Source organism: Pipistrellus kuhlii, unplaced genomic scaffold (assembly GCF_014108245.1).
Source record: "Pipistrellus kuhlii isolate mPipKuh1 unplaced genomic scaffold, mPipKuh1.p scaffold_m20_p_5, whole genome shotgun sequence".
Classification (NCBI taxonomy): Eukaryota; Metazoa; Chordata; class Mammalia; order Chiroptera; family Vespertilionidae; genus Pipistrellus; species Pipistrellus kuhlii.
In genome coordinates, this window is record NW_023425551.1 from 36490171 (window position 1) to 36509416 (window position 19246).

Here is a 19246-nt window from a genome sequence, read left to right on the forward strand (position 1 = left end):
AAAAGATCACTGGCCCCATATGAAAGAGTAAAATTATTTTTTATTATAGAAATAATGTCTCTTTGAGAAAGCTGGAATTGAGCTGAATGAGGGGCGAAGTGAAGGCCAAAGAAGAAACAGCGCAGAGGAGAGAAGGCAGTTTCTGATAGGCAGGAGACACATGCTAATTATACTCTTATTTATACTCCTCAATTGCATTTACAGTTTGTCTGGTAACTGTCCCTGAAAGTTCTATTATCCACTTATCTTTGACAAAGCATCCAGACATGTGACTTTTCCCTAATTCAGATTTCCAGTCACTGTGAATAACTCCATAGGAAGTTCTACCACAATAAAAAAAAAAAAAATTGCAAATATCTCTCTAGTAGCATTGTCATCTCCAGCAGTCCCCTAAACTCTATTTTAAATGATTGTTCCTAGACATATTTTTGTCCAAGGAAGAGTGTTCTTAACTGTTTTCAATTTCTTTAAACATTTATGATACTGGAAATTTTATTGACTGTGGAGAGGTAAGGCTCTCATATGTTTTATACTCTGTCTCCATAATATATGATTAATGAATTATGTCTTCAAAAGAGAAAATGCAAACATTAAATTCTACATCCTATATAAAAGCCTAATATGCTTAGTGTCCAACTGTCTGGTTGGCCATTCAACCAATCAAAGTGTAATATGCTAATGATATAGTAAGGCCACTCAACCACTCACTATGATGTGCACTGACCACCAGGGGGCATATGCTTCAACTGATAGGTTAGCTTGCTGCTAGGGTCTGGCCAATCAGGACTGAGTGAGACAGGCTGGACATGCCCTGGCGTCCTCCTGTGGTCCCTCCCTGGCTGGCCAACCTCCTGAGTCCCTCCTTGGCCCCAGTTATGCACTGATGGGGTCCCTCAGCCAGGCCTGCACCTTCTAACAATCCAGAACCCCCCTGGAGATGTCAGAGAGCTGCTCCTGGCCTGATCTTGCAGGCCAGGCCAAGGGACCCCACTGGTGTATGAATTCTTGCACCGGCCTCTAATTTTATATAATCCATTAATTTTATTTTAATGTCTGACAACTTATAGGCCAATAATAGAGGCATGTTATGGAAATTTTTTAAGTCACCTTTATGCTCTATATACTTTGTTCTAAAATAAGATGTTGGAGAGTTCATAAACTGAGATTTTATTTTGAAATTTAATAGTTGGTTATATATGGTGATTTCCAAACTAGTCTTAAGCCATCTTTTAATGAATGTGAACATCAGATAAACTGCTCTCTTTTATTTTAGGTGATGGTGTTTGTGCATGCTCGAAATGCCACTGTAAGAACAGCTATGTCTCTAATAGAAAAAGCAAAAAACAATGGCCAGATTTCCTGCTTTTTACCTACACAAGGACCTGAATATGGACAAGCAGAAAAACAGGTAGGGGACAGATGACAGTAAAATACAGGAGCTAAAGCACACAATGTGCCAGATATACCAGGTATTTTTTGCATGAAAGATTGTCTCCAATTTCCAAGAAGTTAATTTTACACATTTATCATGTTATAATCTTGAATTTTTTTCTTGACTTAATGATTTTTCAAAGGATCCCAATGCATGATGTGTTCAGTCACCACTTCTTCCTAAGTGGTTATAATTGTAGTGTTTAGTTCTGCTCTTTAAAGTATATTGAAAACATAAAGGACAGTTAAGCTTTATAAAATATATTAATATCTAATATCATTGTCATTGTTCTTTGAAAGAACTTTAATTGATAATTTTTTTTCATTTATAGAGTTAGTATGACAGACATAGCTACATAAAAGCTCTTTTTAAGAAGGTAAAAATTTGAAACCAAAGTTTAAGAACAATTGCATTGCTACTCAATAAGCTCAAAGGACCGAAAAAGTGAAGGTCCTCACTAGAAATGCAGAAATGAAGAGCCTCAAGCTTCTCTTTAGTCTTGTCAAATTATGATCTGTATTTCATCTCAGTTATGCACATTACAATTTGAGAAGTAATGTATCTTAAGATTTATAGAGATTTTTTTTAATTACTAAAAGCCCAGTGCACGAAATTAGTGCATGGGGGTGGGGGCACCCTCTCGCAATCTGGGACCTCTGGCTCCTAACTGCTCGCCTGTCTGCCTCATCACCCATAACTACTGGCCTGCCTGCCTGATTGCCCCCAACCACTCTTCCTGCCTACCTGATCACCCCTATCTTCTTGCCTGCCTGCCTCATCGCCTTAACCACTCTGCATGCCTGCCTGATTACCCCTAATCGCCTCCGCCTCGGCCCCCACTGCAGCAGCTTCGTCTGGAATGACATCCAGAAGGTCATTTGGCTGTCTGGTCTAAATAGCATATTATGCTTTTATTATTATAGATGCCAAGTAATGGTTTAGATCAACAGTAGGCAAAATACAGTCCAAGGGCCAAAGGCAGTCACCTGTTTCTGTAATTAAAGTTCCGTTAGACAACTGCCAGATTTTTTTCTTTTGTCCATAGCTGCTTTTTTCACAAAGGTAGAATTTAATACTTGCTTTGGGGACTGTGTGGCCCACAAAACCTAAAATATCCCGACCCTTAGCAGAAAAAGTTGGCCCTGATTTATAGCTATGAAAATAAATTTTCAAATAAAATACTCTGAATATAAAATGATTAGAGGCCTGACGCACAAAATTCATGCAAGAGTAGGCCTTCCTTCCCCTGGCTGCTGGCACACAGGATCCAGGCTGCCGAAAGGTGCCTGGGACCTGGGCTTCCGTCCAGCTGCTGGAGGGCACCCAGGAACTGGGCTCCCCTTGTAGTCCAGCTTCATCCTGAAGGTTGTCCGGAAGGAAGTCCAGCCTAATTAACCTATTATGCTTTTATTATTATAGATAGAAACTTCAAAATGTTTTATATGCATAAGACGTAATTAATGTTTTCTAAACAGTTGCTAGCTACCAGACATCTATGCTTTCATATCTACTAATCAGTAAAATATATTTGTTATGATTGCACTGTAAATTTTATTGATATTTTAAATTCTGAATATAATCATCTCATGCCTGTTTTTCTGATTGTCAGACTTTTTTCAGTTTAAAACTACAAAATGTATTCAATTACTTCATTTCTTCACATTATAAAATTTTATTATTATTATGTAACACTTTTTGTTCAGCTGTGTATTCTTCCAGTTACTTATTGATTATGAATTCATGAGAGTCTTTGAAAAGTCAGGTTGGCATTCCTAAGTTTTATTTCCTTTTTTTAGAAATACAAAGCAAATTTATTGTGTTAAAAGCTAAGTGTTGAGAGCCACCTTGTGGATGTCTGGTTATTTTATAGCTCTCCATTCTGAGAGCTATTGCTGTTCTAAATAAAGCAGGTTTATTATTTAATTGTTATAATAATAATAATGTCTAATATTTATCATGTTCTCTAGTGCCAAGGATCAATTTTATAACTTTATATAACTCATTCAGTTCTCACAATCTATGATGTAGGTTTATATTATTATTCCTTAATATGGCATATGTGTAATTCAAATTTAGCATGAAATATTTTAAAGCATATAGAAATAATTTATAGAGACTTTTTCATGTAATTACCTAAGATATCCTCATCAAACACAGATGCAGAGATCACTATGAAAAAAACATGAAAAAATGGAAAGTTTTAATATAGTTGGGTAGATTTGAAAATCTGTAGTTAATTTTATTATATATATATATCATTTTTACTATTTTATTATACTTGATTTTCATCCTAATTCAACTGTTATTAGTGGATTTTTTAAAAATGAAAATGTATTCCACAAACATCTATACTAATAAAAGGATAATATGTTAATTAGACTGATAGACCGGACATCTTCTGGACATCCTTCCAGACAAAGCCACAGTGGTGGGGACCAATGCAGAGGCAGTTAGAAACGATCAGGCAGGCAGTAGGACAATCTTCTCACAATCTGTGACTGTTGGCTCCCAACTGCTCGCCTGCCTGCCTGCCTAATTGCCCCTAACACCTTCTGCCTGCTAGCTTAATCACCCCCTAACCACTCTCCTGCCAGCCTGATCGATGCCTAACTTCTCCTCTGCCAGCCCAATTGCCCCTAACTGCCCTCCCCTGCCAGCCTGGTCAATGCCCTCCTCTGCCATTCCCAACTGCCTTCCCCTGTAGGCCTGGTCATCCCCAATTGCCCCCCCCCCTTGCTCACCTAGGTCCCCCCCCAAACTCCCTCCCCTACAGGCCTGGTTGCCCCTGAGTATTTGCCTGCCTGCCTTATTGCCCCCAGCCGCCCTCCCCTGCCAGCCTGGTCACTCCTAACAGCCCTCCTCTGCCAGTCTGATTCCCCCTAATTGCCCTCCCCTACAGGCCTGGTGCCCCCCAACTGCCCTCCCTCCCCTGCAGGTCTGGTTGCCCCCAAATGTCCTCCCTTGCCAGCCATCTTGTGGTGGCCATGTTGTGACCACATGGGGGCAGCCATCTTGTGCAAGGACATGACACTCAATTTGCATATTACATCTTTATTATATAGGATGTTCTCATTTTAATTTTCTCATGATCAGCACCACTGTTTTTTCTTTTAAGATTCTTTTCCCCATTTTACAGATAAGGAAACTGAAACTGGGAGAGGGAATAATTTCCCTGAACTCCCATGTAGTGAGCAGTGTAGCCATGATTTAAGCTAATCTGATTCCAGAGTTTAATTTTTTCACCACATGTGTCTTATTTGGTCAAACACATACAGGTAAAATTCATTCTGGGTTTTTCCAAAGCCTTGATTGAGGTCTTTGAGTATTTATTTATTTATTTATTTATTTATTTATTTATTTATTTATTTTTATAAACTGGAAGAACATTTCTTCAGTCAAATTTGATGTTGTCATATATTGACATTTAGCCTCATCAGTCCTGTTAAAGGAAATATAACTAAATCCCTACTGCATCACAGTGATACTTTACCCCTAAGTGATTAATATAACCACTTCAATTCCAGATTTACCAAATATTGTTTTTCAAAGCATTTCTTCACAGTTTTATTCAATACACTATAACTTTATTTGTATAAATAAGAAATGAAAACTACATTAAGGAAATGGAAATGTTCCTTTCCTCTCTCTCTCTCTTTCTTCCCCTCCCCCACCTTCACTCTCTTTCACCCTCTGTGTGTGTGTGTGTATTTGTAAGGGCTATTTTATGCTTAAATCACAGGTCAAGTGAGTCTTTTCTTCCCAGTAAGTTAAAATTATAATTCAAGACTCCTCATATCAATCCCATATTTAATATCACCACCAGCTGAAAAACCTACCATATTTTCAAATTGCCTACTAAAACAAGAAAATGGGGAAAGAAAAATGAAATACCTAAAAATAGCTTATCCTATAGAGATGAAATGTCTCAAGAATTCCAAATGAGTCCCTAAGCAAGAGAGCATATTAAAAGAAAGCTCCAGTGTAAGTTTATCCTTAGAAGCCCAGTGGCCTTAGACACCTAAACATGTCTTGGCTATCTACACTAGTAAAAGAGAAATATGCAAATTGACCATACCTTCATGATGTCCACCAGCCAATCAGGAGTGAGCATGCAAATTAACCCAACAAAGATGGTGGGGTAATTTGCCTAAACAGGCTGAAGACTGAAGAGGCTTGGCTTCTTGTCTGCAGCCAGAGCGAAGGCCAAGGTCCCAGGTGCTGGAGGAAAACCAGTGCCAACAGCCAGGGGAAGGAAGGCCTACTGCAGGAATCTTCGAACAACGGGCTTCTAGTTATAAATAATGCTGCTATGAACATGGGGATACAGATTCCTTTTTGAGTTAGTGTTGACCATTTCCTTTAGATACATTTCCAGAAGTGAAAATTTTGGGGTCATTTGTTTGTTCTGTTTTTAAATTTTTATGACACTCCAGACTATTTTTTATAGTTACTGCTGCTATTTACAATCCTGTCAGTAGTGCCCATTGGTTCCCTTTTCTCGATATTCACACCAGCAATTATCTCTTGTCTTTTTTTATGATAGCCATTCCAATAGGCAGGCTGAGATATCTAATTGTACTTTTAATTTGCATTTTCCTAATGACTAATGATGTTGAGTGTCTTTTCCTGTACCTGCTGCCCATCCATATATCTTCTATTCAGATCCTTTGCCTTTATTTTTAATTGGATTATTGCTATTATTGCTATTATTATTATTATTACTATTATTATTATTACTTTGCTATTTGAGTTGTATGAGGTTTTTATATTAACCCATTGTCAGATGTTTTGCAATGTTTTTCCCATTGTGTAGCTTGTGGCTTCACTTTGTTGATTTTTTCTTTTAATTTGCAGAAACTTTTTAGCTTGAGGTAGTCCTACTTGTTTATTTTTTATTTCATTGTTTGTATTTTAGGTGTGATCTCCCAAATTATTACCAATTTCATGTCATGAGACTCTTTTTAAAAGGGGTATAGAAAGTAGCATTAGTGCCGAAACCGGTTTGGCTCAGGGATAGCGGACTGAAAGGTCCTGGGTTCGATTCTGGTCAAGGGCATGTACCTTGGGTTGTGGGCACATCCCCAGTAGGAGGTGTGCAGGAGGCCGATCCGGTGTGTCTCTTTCATCGATGTTTCTAACTCTCTATCCCTCTCTCTTCCTCTCTGTAAAAAAAAAAAAAAAAAAAAAAAAAAAAATATATATATATATATATATATATATATATATATAGATATATATTTACACACACACACACGTGTGTGTGTGTGTGTGTGTGTGTGTGTGTGTGTATGAAAGTAGCATTAGCATTTTATTCTTATTTATTTTGCTATTAGGTTTAAATATATTTTGATTGCAGCTACTTTTGTTCCTGTGCTTTAAGATGTCTTTTAGAGACATAGAGTAAAATTTTTACAGCAAATTTATGCATCTTTTTAAGGAACCATACTGGTTTGGAAAAATATATTCATTGGAATATTATTGCTCTCACATTTGAAAATACTTTAAATACTCTCAAGATATATAGGTTAGGTCACCTAATTAAAGAATGGATTTTTGCATTTAGTACTCTGACTGTAAGAGATCTGGGAAATAGGTTTTACCTTCTGGCTCATGCAATACAGGAAGGCTGAGTAGGAGAGTTGTGTACTGATTAATATTCTTTGTTTTAATTGGGAATGGAAATATATTTAGGAAGAAAAAGTAACTGCCTCTTTATTCTTTGGAACTTATGTTCTGGCACAACAGAAAGGTTTATCGGTTAATTAAATAATTTATTTTCATTGAATTTTTAATAAGTAATAAAGAGGGACAAAGTGCTAAGAGAAAGTAAAATTGGCGAATCTGGTCTAGACTGGTGCCAGAAGAGGCTTAGCTAACACAGTGACATTTAAGCTGTGATTTGATGGATACATAAAGCAAAAATGAAAAATGTTCTAGGAAAAGTTTCATACAAAAGAAAAACAATAGCATATCCAAGGAGGTAGAATTTATATCCTTGAGTAGAAAAATAGTACAGACGGTAAGGAATTGAGTCAAAAGCAAAAACAAAACAAAACAAAACAAGCAAACAAACAAACAAAATTACACCAAGGACAATAGTGCAATAGATCATTGGTTCCCATCACTTGTTTCCATGCTAGATATCAAATTCAGACTCTCTGAAACTAAGGGACTACAATTTTTAACATGATCCTCAGAAATGATTACAGCCCATTTTAGTTAATCTAGTGAAAAGATGACTGATGGGTGCTTTGCTGAGAATAGGGAAAGACAGGGTTAGCCTTACAGCTTTGGCTGTCTTGGCATAGACACCAGAGGTCCAATTTTAGGTTTCTCCATGAACAAGGTTTAAAGTGGAATAAAGCTTTAAGACAGAGAGAAGAGAAAGAGTGGGAAAAGATGACATATTATATTCCTTAGATTTCTAAACTCCTGTGTCAGAGGAGTAGCCAGGTATTGGTTTGTGCTCCTCACATGTAGCAGGTCCACCATCTTACGCTGATTAACTTTATAGCCATTGAGTGATAAAAATAGTACTTACCAAAGATGAGGACTTTATAATACTTTTTCTAACACTGAGAAAGCATGCTGACTGATAATTGTGGGAAAGAATGGCATCATTTGGGAGGAAATATTTTCCTCCTCCTAGTTAAATTTCAGTGATTATGATGGCAGATATTCTTTCCTAATGGATTTGAAATGACCCACATTGAAGCATACCTTATCAAGATAAATTACCTCATAAGGCTTACAAAAGTCACTATAAATTATTTATGCAATTCCGTCATGCTCTTTCATTCATCTGAATCTCAGCTGAAGGTCTTGTGTTGCTTCAAGTGTGGGAAAAATCAAATTTATTCTCCTAGAAAATCCTCAGTTGCTTTCTCAGTCTTTTTTATCAAGTTTTTTTAATCATGTATTTGTGTTAATGTGGAAGTTAATTTTTGTAAGTAGTTACATTTTAACCGTATTCACTTTTAAAAGTACTCACATTGATTTCCCATTTCCTGGGTAGGAAGATGATGTGTAAAGTCATGGAAGGAAGCCCTGCATACTTTCACTGGGAGAAACGAATGTGGTACTGTCTGTGTACTGATGGATTATCTTAGAGAACCCCATGCTCTGTTCAGTGAATGTGAATAAGATGAATTGTATCTCTGCAGCTCTTCAGAGGATAGCAAAGCCTAACCCCAACCCTAACCCTAACCCTAACCCTAACCCCTAACCCTAACCCCAACCCTAACCCTAACCCTAACCCAACCCTAACCCCAACCCCAACCCTAACCCCAACCCTAACCCTAACCCTAACCCTAACCCTAACCCTAACCCTAACCCCAACCCTAACCCTAACCCCAACCCCAACCCTAACCCTAACCCTAACCCTAACCCTAACCCTAACCCTAACCCTAACCCTAACCCTAACCCCAACCCTAACCCCTAACCCCAACCCCAACCCCAACCCCTACCCCTAACCCTAACCCTAACCCTAACCCTAACCCTAACCCTAACCCCAACCCTAACCCTAACCCTAACCCCAACCCTAACCCTAACCCTAACCCCTAACCCTAACCCTAACCCCTAACCCTAACCCTAACCAGGTAGACCAGGTAGAAAACAGTGATTATTCAGAAAGCAGCAGGTATCTTGTCATAAATTTAGCTTCATAAGTCATGGTCTTAACCATCTCTTCTTTCATTTCTCCAAATAAAACTCCTGTTAGAAAGTTTCTTAAGCATATATTTCCTTCAAGGGAAGATTTTGTACAACTGCAGTTGTATGTGTTTGCCTGTGAGTTTTAGTGTAAACAAATTGAATAGTGTTAGACACACTTCTAGGCTCCTTGTTCTTTTCACTTAATAATATGTCAAGGTGATCTTTCCAAATTAATACGGAAAGATTTGATCCTAAAAACACTTATTTTAAAATATATTTTATTGATTTTTTACAAAGAGGAAGGGAGAGAGATAGAGAACTAGAAATGTCAATGAGAGAGAAATATCGACCAGCCGCCTCCTGCACACCCCTACTGGGGATGTGCCCACAACCAATGTACATGCCCTTGTCCGGAATCGAACCTGGGACCTTCCAGTCTGCAGACCGACGCTCTACCACTGAGCCAAACCGGTTTCGGCCTAAAAACACCTTCTTTTAACAACTACATAGTATGCTACAATATGGACATTATCATAATTCATTTACCCAGTCCCATCTTGATGGATACTTTTGTTGTTTCCAATTATTATTATTATTATTTTTTTGCTAGGGGCCCAGTGCACGAATTTGTGCACCTTGAAAGGAACTTTGGGCCGAGAGGCTGTGGTGGGCACAAGGGTAGGTCTCAGCTCATCATTCGCATTCCTGCCCGGCCTCTCCAGCTGTGGCATCCAGTCCCCTGTCTGCTGGCAGCCCCACTCCCACTGTCACCACTTCCACACACTGATGGCGCCAGACCTGCTCACACCGCTGATGGCATGGAGCAATTGGAGCCAGCACTAGCAGCCGGTGTGAGTGGGGCTGGTGCCATCAGTGGGTGCAAGCAGAGGCTGCTGCCTCGATCACCCCTCAGGAGCAGGGAAAGGTGGAGAAGCCTTCAGGGGCGATTAGGGCCAGCAGCCACCAGTTGCACACGCTGACAGTGCTGAGCAATCGGGGCCGGTGGTTCTGGCGTCGGTAGTGGGTACAAGTCACTGCTGCTGGCCCCAATCACCCCTCAAGAGCCAGGGGGAGGTGGAGAAGCCCTGAGGGGCAATCGGGGCCGACAGCGGTTATGAGTGGTGGCTTCAGCACTGGTAGTGGGTATGAGTGGGGCCAGCACCAGCAGCAGGTAAGAGCACTGGACGGACTGTGGCACGCGGGAGCAAAGTATTTTCAGTAACCACCTCGCCCCAGTGACAGAGACAGGCACCCTGAATTGGTCTGGCACCCTGCTCACCTGCTCCACCATCCCACTACAGCTGATGCCCGCCATGTTCTGTGCTCTGCCACCTGCTGCTAACACCAGCCATGTTCTGTGTGTGCCCCCTGGTGGTCAGTGCACGTCATAGCAACTGGTTGTTCAGTTGTTCAGTTCTGCTGTTTGGTCTATTTGCATGTTAAGGTTTTATATGTATACTAGATGCCTCTTGCAGGAAGATTCCTGCAATAGGGCTTCCTGCTGTGGTCTCCACTGCCCTGCCTGCTTCCCTCCCTTCTCCGCAGCATTGCTTGCTTGCTTCTCCACAGCTTCGCTCCCTTCTGCAGTGGTTGGCTTCTTTCTACGCTGTCTTCAGTCTTTGCTCTGGCCTGCATATGCAAAGTAACCGCCTTCTTGTTTGGGTTAATTTGCATGCTCACCCTGATTGGCTGGTGGGCGTGGCTTGTGGTTGTAGTGAAGGTGTGGCCAATTTGCATGTTTCTCTTTTATTAGAGAGGATTGTTACAAGTGCTGTAGTAAGCGTTCTTGCTCATACTCTTGATAGTTCCAAGTATAGTTCCATTGGGAAAATGTCTAGCAGTGGAATTTATCCATCATGGTACACGTATTTAAATTTTTAGTAAATGGAAATAAACAAATAAATAAAATTTTTATGATCTCAAACTGCCCACTAGGGAGATTGTTTCAGTTTACACTTCCTCAAACCGTAATTTTAAGGACGTTACGTTGCCTACATAACTGTCAGCACTGAGCAGTGTCAAAGTTTTTAAATTTATGACAGATTAATAGGCAAAATGTGGTACTTCATTATTATTTTAAATGGCATTTCTTTACGTGAAACTGAGTGCTTTATATATTTGCCATTTGAATTTTTTTTTTCATCCATAAATTGCATGTTCCTCTCCTTGGCCCATTAAATTCTATGCACTGACATATGTGTTACAGGCATTTGTTTTTTCTTGTTAAACTTTGTTTTTTTATTTGTTTACATATATTTTTACTATGTTGAATTTTTTTCAACCTAGTTGTAGTCTTTGGGCTTTGTCTTGCTTATAAAGGCCAGTTTACTTCATCCAGGATTTCCTCCAGTCCTTTTCAAATTTAACTTTTATTAAATTTTTAATTTGTCCAAAACTTATTTCATATGGTAATGGACCTCTCATCCTTTCTGAATACGCTATTTATTTTAAAATTTGATATAACATATAAAATTCTTGTATTTGCCTGAGTCAGTTCCTGGATTTTCTCTTCTAGTTGACTAGTGTTACTGTTTCTTCTCTGGTATCAAACAGTTTTGTTTATTCTGTTTTTATAATACGTTTAATACGTGGTTGGGATAAGCATCCTGATCATTCCTCAATTTTGGACTTTTCCTGCCATGTCAGTGCATCAAGGCCAGGACAAACTTAATAGTCCTAACATGTTCCTTCCCTTTATGTTCTGTTCACCATCCTTTCTTTTGTGATTACTTTATAACCTAGTTTATGTGATATTTCTGTTTCCCCCTCTCTCCACCTTCTCCCCTGATTGTTATAGTAGCCCCGTAGCTGTTCATTCAGCCTCTGTTCTTAACACAACCATGAAGTTACCTCTCTAAACATGCAGTCAAACACGATCCTTGAAACTTGAAGAAGACAGGCTTTTTGTGTACTGTATGTATATTTTGTTTGGGATTCTGTCTCAAAATGTGTAAGTTGTCATTTACTTGGCTGGCCACTAGATGGTGGGATTTGTTAATGTATTACCATCCTTTATATATCTGAAGCAAATTTCATGGAGTGCTGTTTTCTTAGATTATATTCTTAGTGAATTGTTATTAATGTAGAAATTTAAAATTTTAAGTGCCCTTAATGATAATCACTGTGACGAAGTCTGCACCAGGCCCTCAGACCCCTGAAATTCCACTCCCTGCCCATGGAGTGTCCCTTACATAAAACTATGGAAAATTGTTTCAAAGGAAGCTATTGAAGTGTTTGTAATAAAAATTTCAGAGCAGTAGCACATAAACGCAGGTTGTGATGTCCAAACAGAAGCTTTGACTACTGTAAACACTTGTGTTAATCTAAAGTCTTTAATTTTGCAGAAAATTTTTCTCCCAGTTGTGTGGTGAGTCATCAGTGGATTTTGTAAAATCTGCTCTATAACTTACACAGGCTGTGAATAAGTTGACCAAATGCCATATCTGAGCTCAGGTCAAAGAACAGACACCAGAAGGGAAGTTAGTATGTTCAGGGCAGATATAAAGTTGAGCTAAGACAGGGGCAGTGCCCTCCGGTCAAAGATCACCAAAAGCACACCTGTAGGTGAACACAGCAGGCCTGTTGGGTCATCGCTGTGGGAAAGAGTTCGTGCCAAATGGCATCCCAGTGGCAGGGGAAGGGATTCTGTCGCAGTGGGTCTGGAATAGCAAGTGTCGTCCTGAGATGCATGTGGATTTGTCAGAAAGGAGACACAGAGAAAAGTTGGCCCTTGTGGCTGGCTGAGAAAGTGAGGCTAGTGCATGGGAATGATTTCTGTAGGGCCCTGTGTTGTCAGGGTTCTGGCTTCTAGTCTGAATGAGGTAAAAGCCACTGAGATTTCTGCTTATTTTAATGGAGTTTGTTTGGAAGGAGAGGAAACTGGCAATACTGATTGATTGTAATAATAGAACACCTGAGCGAAAAAGACACTTGCTTTTAACTTCTTTCCTTTTGGATTTTGTGTCATGTTCAGGATTGCCTAGTTTTTAAAACATATAATTTTTAATAATTTTGTCTAAAGCATTATACACTAATATTTAGTAAGACTTTAAAATGCTTAAAAATGTTACTCTCTTCAATAAGCTCATTCAACAGAAAAGCCAAATAATCCCTTTTAAATGCTAAACACTTTCATATTTTGTTTATTTCTACTTTAGGTGCAAAAGTCAAGAAATAGGCAACTACGAGAATTATTCCCAGATGGTTTTAGTATTCATCATGCAGGAATGCTTCGGCAGGACAGAAATTTGGTTGAAAACTTGTTTTCTAATGGGCACATTAAAGTCCTAGTTTGTACGGCCACATTAGCCTGGGGTGTCAATCTTCCTGCCCATGCTGTTATTATTAAGGTAAGAGCTTACCTTCCTTTGCACATGGATTTGTGGTGTCTTAAAACAAACCTGGGGATTAATTTGTTTAGAAAAAAATATTGTGATTTGGCTGCTTCACTGACTTTGAATGTTATTTATATTAGGTCAGAATTATTTTCTTCAAAAGAATCTAGTTTATATTGTGAAATTTTAACTCTATCACAGATGATGAAAGGATTACTTAAAGTACACTTTTGAGATCTTGCCTTATTTGCCTAATTTCAGTACTCAGCTCATCAGGATTATATTTGTGTGTGTTTATGTAAATTTTTATTAACTTTTCTTCATCTAGGGAACACAAATCTATGCTGCAAAAAGAGGCTCCTTTGTTGACCTTGGAATATTAGATGTCATGCAGATATTTGGTCGAGCTGGAAGACCACAATTTGACAAATTTGGGGAAGGAATCATCATAACAACACATGATAAACTCAGCCATTATCTCACTTTGCTCACTCAACAAAACCCAATTGAGAGTCAGTTTCTGGAAAGCCTTGCAGATAACCTAAATGCAGAGGTAAGATCTAATGAGTAAAAGGTTGGCAAAGAATCATTAGCTGTAAGAATGACTAAGTAAAATAAATTTTGTGTTGGTTGCTCTTTTGAAGTATTTAGGACAATGGCTTATGACATTATATAGTCATAAGACACAACAAATTAAAAAGCAATATTATTGATTTGTTCAGAGCAGTACAAAGTGCAAACAATAATTGATAGGAACTCATTGCTAAAAAACGATATACTTTTAAATTACAAGGTTTTGTTATAGGGTAGAAATCTAACTACCTTATATTCATAAAGTACTTGTTAGGTATGTCATTTTCAGAAATGTCAACTGTAACCATTAATACCACTTAATGCCATAAATGGCATTCAAATAATGACACATACTGGTGTACCTCTAAAATTTTAGCTAATATAGTGAAGTATAGCCATTTCTTTCTATGTATATTTTATTTTGGCCTACTGAAATAGCTCCCAATTAAAGTAAAAATTATCTTTTAGAAAAATTCCTTAAACTATATTTTTGAGTATGGAATTAAATTTGGTAATCTGTGGAAATTGAGGTAATGGGTTTTTAAGCCTGTTGAATCCTGAAATCTTTGTAAGACTATCTAGTGGAGGTGATTAACATGAAAGTCATGTTAGATTAGGAATGTTGTTTCTACTAATATCTTTGATAACATAAATATCAATTCTAACCATTTGTTTAGAAGAACTAGAGAAAGTATTATATTAATTTTAATGAAAACATTTTATGAGACATCTTTGCTGATTGATGCCTAATGGGGCTGACTCTATTTCACTATATACTAATAGCATTTTTTTTTATAAGTTTCACGTTAGGTGTTTCTCTTTAAAAGAATTTTTGAGTACGTATGTGCAAGACACTATAGTGGTGGGTTAATATATGTCATCTACAAAATTAGGGAACTTTTGAAACCATGGACCATATTTGTTTCCATATTCATTGTGCTTTGTGTAGTTCAGTTTTGAACTGACTTACTACATGATTATTGAGGTGAATGGATACATTTCAAAAAATACTGTGGAAAATACTTATTTTATAAAAGGCCCCTATACTCAAGTAGCCACTAGGTGACAGTAAATATTTACAGATAATTTTAATTTTTGTCACTAGGTGGCACTCTAGGATTAATCTCTAAATATGATGTGCCATCTTAAGTTTCAATTCAATATTTTTTTTCTTTTTAGTGAACATTTAGAAGACTTGCACTACTTGAACCAATTTTTTTTTAATATATTTTATTGATTTTTTGCAGAGAAGGGAGAGAGATAGAGAGTTAGAAACATCGATGAGAGAGAGTCATCGATCAGCAGCCTCTTGCACATCCCCCACCGGGGACATGCCCGCAACCAAGGTACATGCCTCTGACCGGAATCGAACCCGGGACTCTTCAGTCCCCAAGCCGACGCTCTATCCATTGAGCCAAACCGGTCTCGGCTTGAACCAATTTTTGATACCTACTTTCTTTCTTTTAATCTTATTAGTGATAATAGGTAATTGTTTCTGATTTTAAAAAATAGCAAGATTATTTTTATAAAATTTCTACTTAGGAGTTTCATATTATTTAAAAATATCTATAGGTCATAAAGGAATTAACAGTTTTGGCTGTCAAATAATAGTATCACAAGTAGTGAGGGATGCTATTAAACTTGTTTTTTTTTTACCTAAACAGACTAAAAAAATGTTTAGCTGTCTTACTTGACAAGTATTTAGAAAGTATTGTACAACTCCCTCATTGGCTAAATTGTAGTTTTTTTTTACTCTTCATTTTTTGAAAAACCCTAGAGTTCACATTTTAGGAAATGTATGTCTTTACTTCTTTGTGAGTGATTATTTAGTCATTTGTAAATATGTTAGTGAAATTTATTTTTTCCAGTTTTATGGAAATGTAATTGATATATGACATTGTGTAAGTTGATACATGTATATATTTTTGAAATGTTTGCCACAATAGTTAGTAAATACATCCTTTATCTCACATAAGGGCCATTTTGTTGTTATGATGAGAACACAATTATCAGGTTCATAATATAGTAATAGTTCATAATAGTATTAACCATAGTCATCCTGCTGTACATAAGATCCCCAGAACTTATTCTTTTTATAACCAACAGTTTGTACACTTGACCATCTTCCTATCTCCTCTTCCCCCAGCCCCTGGCAACCATTCTCCATTTCTATGTGTGCTTTGTTTTTAGATTCTGCATGTAAGTGAGGTCATATATTATTTATCTTCCTCTGTCTGACTTATTTTAAGTTAGTGTAAATTTAAAAGTCAGTATTCAGAATCTGCCTTATCATTTTTTTTTTTTGGTCATATATCTACTTAATGGCATAGTAGGATATTACATCATAATGTTATTTATATATTGCAAAAGCTCCTCTTCAACTAAAGATAGCTAATCATTCACATATTTATTTCACAAAATTAGTTACAAGGAATTTAAAATTATAATATGAAAATGAAACAAAGGTTTTTATTTTCTTTAACATTCAGTACTAAAATGAGGGATTTAGGAATTGTTTAAATTTAATAATTTAGATAGGGAGCATCTCTTCTCCTTTGGTTAATGTATGAAAGATGAAACTTTTTTTTCAGCTACATGTACAGGAAAAATTATACACTATGAAGGTGCACAACTTGGATTTATTTTTTAATGAAAATGAACACTGATTAAAAGCAGAATGACTACCTATAGGAACAATGACTAAAGAGATATATTTTTCAGAAAACTTTTCATTGTCATTCTGTTAAGAACTATTTTCTAATAATTCCATTTTTTAATTTATATACAATATGTTATATATTATTGTGATTTTAAATTAACTTTTGCTTTTATGGAATTAATATATTATAGTTACATTAAAATCTCATTTGTAGAATATAATAAACAACATAAATTGTTAAATAAAAATAGATCCAGAAACACAGAAGCATGGAACAGATTGTCAAACCTCACAGGGAAAGCAGGGGAGGAAGGAAGGGCTTAAGAGATCAACCAAAGGACTTGTATGCATGCATCTAAGCATCACCAGTGGACACAGACACTAGTTGGGGTGAGGGTATGTGCTGGGGGTGGGAGTGGCCAGGGGAAGAGGGTCAATGGGGAAAAAAGGAGACAATATGTAGTACTTTAAACAATAAATAATTTAAATTTAAAAATGCTATGTTAAAATTATATTTTCTTTCACAATATAATCTAAAGAATTATCTAGTGGTTATTATAATTCAAATGTATAAATATCTACTTTTTTTAAGTTTTCCAGTAAAAAATTAAAGCTATTCCTTGTTTTTATATGATTGTTAAAGTGTATATGTTAGTAATATGTATAAATCCCAATAAAATCTGCTTTGTTATTGTAGAAAGGATTGCATTTTCCATTTATATTGCTTTTTTCTGTTAGCTATCCTGCAAATGGGTATCCTTAGAGGCAAAAGCTACTGTCACGCTCTCTGCTGTTTTGGTAATGACAGTTCACAAAAGCACAACACAGAGGGATAGAATTAACCTGCTATTTTCATTGTGGTGCACCTACATTTAAAATTTCACTAATGTGACCACAAAATATGAAACCAAAAGGAAAAGGAAGCAAGAAGACAAATGAATACCAAAATATTTTTAATGCTTTACAGAACAAAACTTCATTTATGGAAAAATAATTAAATGCCATAAAATTGAGTAAGTTCATTTCTGGAAAATAGCATTTCTAATGTACTGTAATGGGGCAGGGATGATTTTTAATTAATTGGAGAAGTGTCATGTCTGATAATCATGCTATACCATTTAATTAAAGCATAATGATGTGTTTTAAAAACTCAACTTTTGACAAAGTGCTCTTTGATGTAATGTTTATATTTATTTTCAATGGATTAGTTTAATTTTTGTTATATTTTTGACTTGCAGATTGCTTTGGGAACAGTTACTAATGTGGAAGAAGCAGTGAAGTGGATAAGTTACACTTATCTTTATGTACGGATGAGAGCAAACCCATTAGTATATGGCATCAGTCACAAGGCTTATCAGGTAGAAAACTCATTTATAAAAAAAAATAATAATAAATCAAACCTTTTTTTTTTAATTTCTGTAATCCTTTCATGGTATGAGGATAAATATTTGCTACTCCTGCCTCATCTGAAACAAAGAGCTTTAATCTTTTTTAGAAAATACTAAGGAAAATTACATTTTCTCCTGCAATTATTTCACTTTTCTTATAGTATCTCTTTTCCCACTAACATGAATAAGTTCATATTCATATTATTATCAATTTATCATTCAGATGTATTTCCATTTGATACTAATATTTTGCTGTGACTTTTTAAAACAATGATAGATTAAGGTTTTGGAATAGTCCAGACATGAAGAAACTTACGGGCCACTTTTAATAATATCTTGCTATATGCAATCTGTTCTCTTATCAAGTTTCTCTAAGCCCTTGTTCCCAAATTAAAAGGTAGCATTGATGAGTTATTATCTTAGTAGTATGGAGGCTGGGATCAGCTCTGTGCACATAGACTGCGAATGAGATGCGTGTTGTAGCAGCTATTCCTGTGAGCTCTGCAATAGTGTGGTCCATGTGGATTACAGATTCTGTGAGACCTTGTCTTTTCTTTAGAACTCTACTATCAATATATACACTGTAAATGCTTCCTAATTACAGATAGAATCTATTTGTTCAACGAAAACATTATTTCACCATCATCATATAGTTATTCACTAGTGTTAAGTCAAAATTATCAAAGCAACTGAACTTAACTTAGAATGATAGTTTTATTGCATTAACTAATAACTTGGTTTTTATTTATATTCTGTTGTGTTATCAAAGCAGTTTCCAATCTTTTGTGTGTGTGTGTGTGTGTGTGTGTGTGTGCTTTAAAAATTTTTTTTCTTTTCCTATACAGTAGATTTGACCATGGGAAAATCAAACTTAAGACTTAGGAGGAAAAATACAAGAAAAATAGAAGCAACTACTTATTCAGAAGCTGCTGATTTGAAATCATTATGTTTTTATACATAGGTTGATTGTAATTGATATTTAATTACCTTTCTTCTCAATTAAAGTATGTGCCAAATCGATCTGTTCTAAACTATAGGTGCATTATAACCTGTAAACCTTAAAATTTTAAAGAATGTGGCTCTAGCTATTCTCATTCCAAATATGGGCTTTGTGAAATAGTCAGTGGCACTGTGAAAATATACTGAAGGGGTAAAAGAAAACAAAACACGACATGTAGTTTCATGGGCTAAGCTATTTATTTCAACT

At 36.6% G+C, this 19246-nt stretch overlaps 1 protein-coding gene across 14 annotated transcripts in view; it reads left to right on the top strand.

Annotated features, from left to right (window-relative positions):
- ASCC3 (activating signal cointegrator 1 complex subunit 3) overlaps positions 1 to 19246 on the top strand; it is a 217716-nt gene that overhangs the window by 97885 nt on the left and 100585 nt on the right. For 12 of the 14 annotated variants that reach the window (XM_045573232.1, XM_045573233.1, XM_036413368.2 and 9 more), the window contains 4 exons: positions 1274 to 1408; positions 13243 to 13434; positions 13748 to 13972; positions 17890 to 18009. In XM_045573232.1, coding sequence (XP_045429188.1) covers positions 1274 to 1408; positions 13243 to 13434; positions 13748 to 13972; positions 17890 to 18009 — 672 coding nt within the window. The remainder of the gene's footprint in view (positions 1 to 1273; positions 1409 to 13242; positions 13435 to 13747; positions 13973 to 17889; positions 18010 to 19246) is intronic. The other 2 variants (XM_045573228.1, XM_045573229.1) reach the window with 2 other exon arrangements.